The 7,176-nt window shown below is 43.4% G+C and overlaps 1 protein-coding gene across 1 annotated transcript; it reads right to left on the bottom strand.

Moving 5' to 3' along the window:
* Positions 1–1,011: 1,011 nt before the first annotated feature.
* Positions 1,012–2,125, bottom strand: LOC110803875 (uncharacterized). Its single transcript, XM_022009414.2, has 3 exons — positions 1,968–2,125; positions 1,805–1,911; positions 1,012–1,721 (listed from the first exon to the last, which is right to left on the bottom strand). The coding sequence occupies exons 1-3, from the start codon at positions 2,123–2,125 to the stop codon at positions 1,012–1,014; spliced, it is 975 nt and encodes a 324-aa protein (XP_021865106.2).
* Positions 2,126–7,176: the final 5,051 nt, after the last annotated feature.

The raw sequence follows: 7,176 nt of genomic DNA, 5'->3' as shown, positions 1-7,176 counted from the left end.
TTCTGATAATATTTTCCGACACGTACCATGTTTCCGTTTCCGGCAACATCTACGACTTGGATAATATTTATATTTCCGATACGATATATATTTTCGTTTCCTGCAATATCATAGTTTCCGGAGTATTCATTTCTTGCTTGTGACGATCTCAGCTCCCACTGAAACCAAGATTCGTCGATTCCGAATATCCATAGATGGAGTATTTAATGCCATTAAATACTTGATCCGTTTACGTACTATTTGTGTGACCCTACGGGTTCAGTCAAGAGTAAGCTGTGGATTAATATTATTAATTCCACTTGAATTGAAGCGGCCTCTAGCTAGGCATTCAGCTCACTTGATCTCACTGAATTATTAACTTGTTAATTAATACTGAACCGCATTTATTAGACTTAATATTATATGCATACTTGGACCAAGGGCATTATTTCCTTCATGCAGGACCTCATAAGATATGACATTTTCAACATGTGTTCCAGTAATCTGTTTTGGAGTATCCGGTGGAATGACAGTGACCTGGCTTGCTTGCCTTGCACAGGACAAGGCCACATACAGCTGCCCATGTGAGAAACATGGGCGGGGCAGGTAAATAGCAACCCAACTTAATGTTTAGCCTTGAGATTTATTGATTGTCATTGCGAAGCTGAGCTTTACTGGGAATTGTTTCCTCTGGAAGAAAATTGGATATTTAGAGGAGGGCGAAGGCCTTTGTTTTACACGTGGTATGAAAACATGCTTCCCTTTGTGGTGGCCAGTTATAATCACACATCCAATTAGGTTGGGGAAAAACTCCTTGCAGATTAGCCTCGTACCATTGCACAAGCCGGAAGATGGCAATATATTCCGTAGTAAAATAACTGGACTGCCCTCCTTTAGGACGAGCTCATGAGGGCTCATCCCACCGGGGCACAGTGTGTTGTTGAATTCCGTGGGATAGACATTGCAATCATCATCTAGCATCGTGTCAAAACTTTTATACATAACAGGCGCGCTAGGGAATTTCTTAATAAGTTATGTGTTGATGGAATCAACATCATCATTCATCGGAGTCAGTATTGCTCTTGTTGTAAATATGTCTGAGGTAAAGGTATGTAGGTCTAACTCTGGGAATGTAAGTGAGGTCAGGTCTGTGATCGGGTCCCTGCCATCCTCTAGAGGTTTAACAACTTCGCTCGGTAGCTGGACATAGTTATTTTCAGGAGTCTGCAGTTCCCCGTTTCCCAGGGCAAGCAAGAATGCTGAAAAGTGTGGATCTTCTCGGCCCCGTCTGTTCTCTGTGAGACGGAACTTTTTCAATTGAGGCCACAAGGCAGAACTCACTATGCTCACACCAACTGCTTTCCGCTCTATTTTGCGGGGAAGGACGGGGAGAACTTGTCGAAAATCTCCCCCAAAAATAACAAGCTTACCGCCAAATAATTTGGTTTCATCACACAAGTCTCTAAGCAGTAAATCAAGGGACACAACGTTTTCTTTCCTTGCCATGGAAGCCTCGTCCCATATGATGAGCGTTGTTTCCTTTATCAAAGCAGCCAAGCTACCTTGTTTGGGCACATCGCAGGCAACGGAAGCTTCAGTATCGATAAGGATCTTAAACCTGGAATGTGTTGTTCTTCCGGATGGTATGTTTGCTGCAGCTATGCCTGACGTAGCAGTTGGAAGTACAATCAGCCCCATGAGTCGAATCTCTGCGTACAAGGCATTGTACAAGAAGGTTTTGCCTGTATAAAGAATGCACCAGGTTTCTTATTTTTTACATGGTCAATGATGCAGGTGAATGCTTCTTGTTGGGCTGGGTTTAGACTTCCACGACAATGGATGCAATGCTCAGGTATCGGTGCATCGAGGGCATCAATGATGTCCCGTGTTCGTGCTATCTCATCATCTGTAGCTTCAAGCAGGTGGTCCAGGCTAAAAGTTTTGAGTGATTTACCCATTTAATTTCTTCTAAACACCGCTCAACCGACCTGGCCGTTAATTGTCTAACCTTAGCCTCTGAATCTTGGAATTCACGGTTGAGATCCTCCGATAGTGCATCATAGTACTTTAGCCAAAGCGCATTGGGGTTACTTGGTTGGCAGAAAATGAGGACAGTTGCGAAGAGGCTACGTAAAGCAACAGGCATTTGTACCGAGCACGCTTAGGCTAAGCAAAGATCGACTGCCTCATCCTCTTCAAGCAGGTGGCGTTTAAAGGCTGCTTCTTGGAAAGTCGCGCATCTGTATCCAGCGACTGTCAAGAGATCTTCAAATGACTTAAGGCTAGGAACATGCACGAGCAATAATCTGAGAAAATAGCACTCCCCTTCGGATGGAGCAACAAAAGCTAGCCTACCGACAACGACGGTTTTGTTTTTCTTCAAGAGCCACTGCTTTGCAGCACCATCCCATCTGTACTTTTCTGTGAACGTCCATACACGCACCCTGTGCCATCTGGTGTCGCAGCGTTTGCTCTAAAAAACTCAGTTAGAGATGTCCGAGATTGTTTGTCAGCTGCAACAACAGCATCAAGCCGTTCATGAGGCCTAATCTGAACTGTGTGCATGTTAGGCAGGTGGACCTGAAGTGGAAGGACAGTCGGATGCATCGCATACAAATCAAACCCAAATGCAGCCTTGCAAGGAGAAACCCATCTACCTGATTGGAACTGCTCAATCTCATCAACCGACCTCTGCTCACCAGGTTGCATGACATTGAATGATATCCTATCATGGCCCTTGTAGACATATTTGTAGAGGTATTTAACTGCTTGGATGCTTGAACAAACTTCAACATTTATATGACAGTCAAACAGCCATGATAGATACGGATTATAGGGAATGACCCACCTATTATCCAGATCTGCTCTTCGGATAGAAACTGCATCACCGGTGTCCCTTCTCATGTACAACGGAAAACCATCTTTACTGGTTGTCGTGTCCGTGCAGAACTGTTTTGGGTACCCACTCTTTTAACGGTTTGTATGGCCCTTATGTTTCATGCAAGGGCATTGAGGGTTTAAGTGGCCACAAGGCCCGTGCATCATATGCTTGAGGATGATCTTCCTGAGGTAGGGGTTGTCTACGGAGGGGATTTCAGCACACACGAACTTGTCATAGTCAGCAGGAGTTTTGATTTTGAATTCAGGCTTAAGAATGATAAGAAAGTGTGCATGAGGAAGGCCCCATTTTTGAAACTCAACCACGTATATCATTGCAGCAACCTTCCCAAACACGTGCTTCTCCATGATCAGCTTCTTAAGGGCCAACAACTTGGCTCTAAAGATCCGTGAAATCAAATCAGGCCGGTTTTGCCCTTCTTCTCCGATGGCCAATTCTTGCTTTATTTCTGGCCAGTTAGGATTGCACGTCATCGTGACAAACAAATCTGGCTTCCCATATCGCTGCACCAGCGCCATTGCATTTAAATACCTTTTTTAAGATCCCGAGGCCCACCAATAAAAGTCGGAGGGAGCACAACACGATGGCCCACATTCCCTGCATTAGTCTCCCTACTTTCTACAGTGTCTAGGATCTCTTGGTACAGGTCAGCTCGTGTAATGGACTGGTTTCTCCTGAAAAAATCAAGCCGAGTGTTTTCAATTTTCACGTACATATCAACGATATATTGCTGAAAACAACGGCCAGCTCTCAGAAGCAGATTATTTGGCCGACTTTGGAGTTTATGCACATAATATTCTCTTGCTGAGATATGTTTGTCTGCCTTGGGATGGCCTCCAGTAGCACCTGTAATAAAAAAGGGACTGGTCAGAGGTGATATCATCAGCGCATAAACGAACAACAAACAAAAATCAAACAACTCAGCAAACTAAGAGCAATAACAATGTCTAATGACATATGAAGCATGTAAAAGTATACTATAGTCTGTTTATCAAATTCGACATTAGGAAATAGAAACAGCTCATTCTTAGACGTAAGCCACTTTAAAGGTATCAGACACTTTAATTATAATCAAGGTAGCAACTCCTCGATTAGCTTCCGTAAAATGAGCAATCAAATTATACAACAATAAATGGTGCCTTGACAAAGTACCATGTTACAACAAACACTCCTGACCGAACCATGAAGAAACAGCGCACCCAAGACCCTGATCAACCTAACTCCTAACAAACCAAACCGAACCCTAATAGATAAGGGCCATGTATAACTTACTGCAACCCCAAGCAGACTACACAGTGATTTCCCAGAGGACACTACAACACATTTACTGTAATTGCAAAAAAACAACCATAGAACCTTACAAATTACAAAGCTCAAAACCTTAAAACCAAAGGCATACTGATCCACAACCCACTATAACTAACAGTAAAAGGTTATAACTAACACACACTTGCTGAAAGAACAATATATGTGAGAATGTGGAGAAACCCCAAAACGTACGTATGGCCTCCTCGGACAAGAGTCCCTCAGCAGTGTGCACAACACAAGACATGACCGGGTCTTGTTGGCATTGGAGCTGCTGTCGTCCACCAGTGGACATCTTCTTCAGCCTCTGGTTCCAACCACAGTTACCACACGGGAACAAAAGTGGATATTGAAGCGGATCATAGCAGTCATAAAAATGCATAATCCTATGAGACTCATTAGACTTCCCGGAAAAAACAATATGTGGGATGCTACACTCACTGGAGGAGGTGGCTTCAGGCCATATGACGGAAACCTCATCAGATGTAGGAGCGTTATACTCACGTTGGTCAGGCATTGTGTTTTTGTTAAGCACTATATGTGTGGTTTCACTGATTTCCATCTCTTTCAAAGAGCGGAAAAATCTAGCGTATGGATTTCTTTGGGTAACATTCATGAGGATGTTGATTACATCTTCACGTAACTCAGGGAAACATCCTAATCGGTTTTCAGCTACATGTTGGGCGTCATAAAAATAAAGTTGCAAATATTTGGGGTTGTCATTACCAGGGAGCAAATCAGGAACGTAGTGATAAATTTAGCCATGTAGTTTAAAGACATAGATGCCTTTTTGAGTTTTTGCATCAACTGCCCCCCCTAGGGAACTGAATGCAAAGAAATTGTTATATAGGCATGTATACTTCCTGAAATGCAGGGCATCTTCATCTTGAGAAGTGAATAGCCATACAAGTTCGGGAGGGTAGGCATTGGAAGCTATCTCGACTTCTCCATTTCCGCAACAGAAATGCAAGGACTCATAAGAGAACTTCTTTGCATTGCATTTAAGGCAATACTCAGCCAGAGGCAGCACCAATGGTTCAAGAGGGAGGGGCTCCCCAATAACTGCTAGAGGCACCCCTGATTTAAACGTTATGACCGTTAGGGTTAGGGATTCAATTCACGAAGGGAAACTAATAGGTAACAACGAGTTACAAAATATTTACTTTCTCTCCTAGTTACTCGGCACTCCTTTCGGGCCCTTTGGGATGGGCCTACACCAGTTCCACCCAATCCACTATAGACGACCAAGTGAGGAATTAGCTGATTTCCATGCAATGCAGATGCGTACGGGAAAGACATATGATAACATACCTATGTGGACCGGCAATAGGCAGGGCCTGCATAGGCGGGGTGAGGTTACTCGTATATAGCCTTGGAGAAGGCTGCGTACGGCTCACAACACCCGGCCTTGAGGTCAATGCGTAATACGGAAAAGCGTCTGCCGGCAGTGGCGATGGATGTGAAACAGGTGCTGCAGTTGTGGGGAAAAAAACAGGATTAGCTGAGAGGTTTGGTAAGTGCATGCAATGGGGTGGAGGTGCAAGGTATAGGTGACTTATTACCTTGGTTGGCTACCAAAGTTTGTGGTCCATGTTGAATGGACGGGCTTGCCCTAGTTTGCCTAGCTTCACTAAATTGGCCACAACTCAGGTTAGAACGTTACGAATGATAAACATGTGAGAAGTTGTCCCTAGTAAAGCATTACCTGTGCGAGCTAGCATGAATCGTGTTTTCAGTAGTCCTTTGACGTTTGCTGCGGCGCACGTCGCGGGGAGGTGAGCACAAGAGCTTATCTGGTAAGCATAATATATAGGCATCATATAAGGAACAGGAGACATGTCAGTTAGACACAAACACTATAACATGCAACTAAATACGCAATGCTACATTTCCACAAGGCAATAGAGTACCCATGATTTATGCAGTTCTGGCAACCATGCTCAAACACCAAGCTAACAAGGTAAATGGTGACCTGTAGTAAGACCACGTACAGATCAGTATCACTCAGCAAGGCCAGTGAACCAGCAAATTATGAACGTATCCTAAATAAATATATAATGGAACATAAAACCTGTTGTTTATGTGCACTTCCACGTGACAGTTAGGTTTCATGAAAATAGAATTAAGTGTGAGTATTACTAAATACAGCGAGGCCAGTATAGGAAATGCAGAACAAATAGTGAGCATTATTAATACAAATCACCATCACTGAGCAAAGGTGTGAGGGAGTCGAAAAAGCACGAGGCTAATGTGTGACCTCGTCCCTCATGGGCGTGACGTTGTCAGATCAAGTGTAATTGAATTTCCTGTGATTTTACACCCAATCGACTAGTAATATAGGAGTCGCCATTCAGTTTTTAACGACAATGAGAAAAAATGACAAAACTCGGTTATCGTGACATAAAGGGAGTGCAATTATGTTCGACCACGACGGCCATACGTTCCCTTGTGATCCCTGGTGTCGGGATCGCTCAACGTACACCCGCAGGGCAGAGATTGAGAGTTCGGGGGACTGTAACTACCATGAGGAGTGCTCATCGATAACTCCAGAGGTAGGTTATCCTTACTAGCTCAGCATAAATAATTGAAGGGACATGCGTTAAACTATTAAACTATTCTGAATTGATTTTAGCAATATGCAACACATAACACTAAATCGATCGTGATTATCTTATTTAGATTGATTTAAGGTGCCTAGCATGATAATTCAATTGTCCAAGGTATTATCTTATTAGGCGTGATAGATCAATCAAGTTAATAGTTTGACAATTTTATAAAAGGGTGATGAAAGCGATTAAATCATATGAGGGACACATTACAACGCACCCTGGAGAGGTGCGTTACGGTTCTCAGAAAACTAACCACTTGGCTTTGCTATTTCTCCTTTTATTTAACGAATCTCGGGTTTCCAAGAAATGTTCCAGTATTTAGGCTTAATTCATCAGCTACAAGGGGCACGATGCGTTCTGTTCGACTTTTGGGTCGATTGCGAC

Source organism: Spinacia oleracea, chromosome 3 (genome assembly GCF_020520425.1).
Source record: "Spinacia oleracea cultivar Varoflay chromosome 3, BTI_SOV_V1, whole genome shotgun sequence".
NCBI classification, from domain to species: domain Eukaryota; kingdom Viridiplantae; phylum Streptophyta; class Magnoliopsida; order Caryophyllales; family Amaranthaceae; genus Spinacia; species Spinacia oleracea.
Note: the sequence above shows the minus strand (reverse complement) of the source record. Positions and strands in the feature narration are given on the sequence as shown.

What these genes read in the sequence shown, in the direction of transcription:
- LOC110803875 (XM_022009414.2), bottom strand. Translation starts at nt 2,125, where the DNA reads ATGCCTGTTGCTTTACGTAGCCTCTTCGCAACTGTCCTCATTTTCTGC. An exon ending in GTTAGACAATTAACGGCCAG is followed by an intron (nt 1,912 to 1,967) that starts GTCGGTTGAGCG and finishes CAAAACTTTTAG; the next exon opens with CCTGGACCACCTGCTTGAAG. An exon ending in TTGCATCCATTGTCGTGGAA is followed by an intron (nt 1,722 to 1,804) that starts GTCTAAACCCAG and finishes TTCTTTATACAG; the next exon opens with GCAAAACCTTCTTGTACAAT.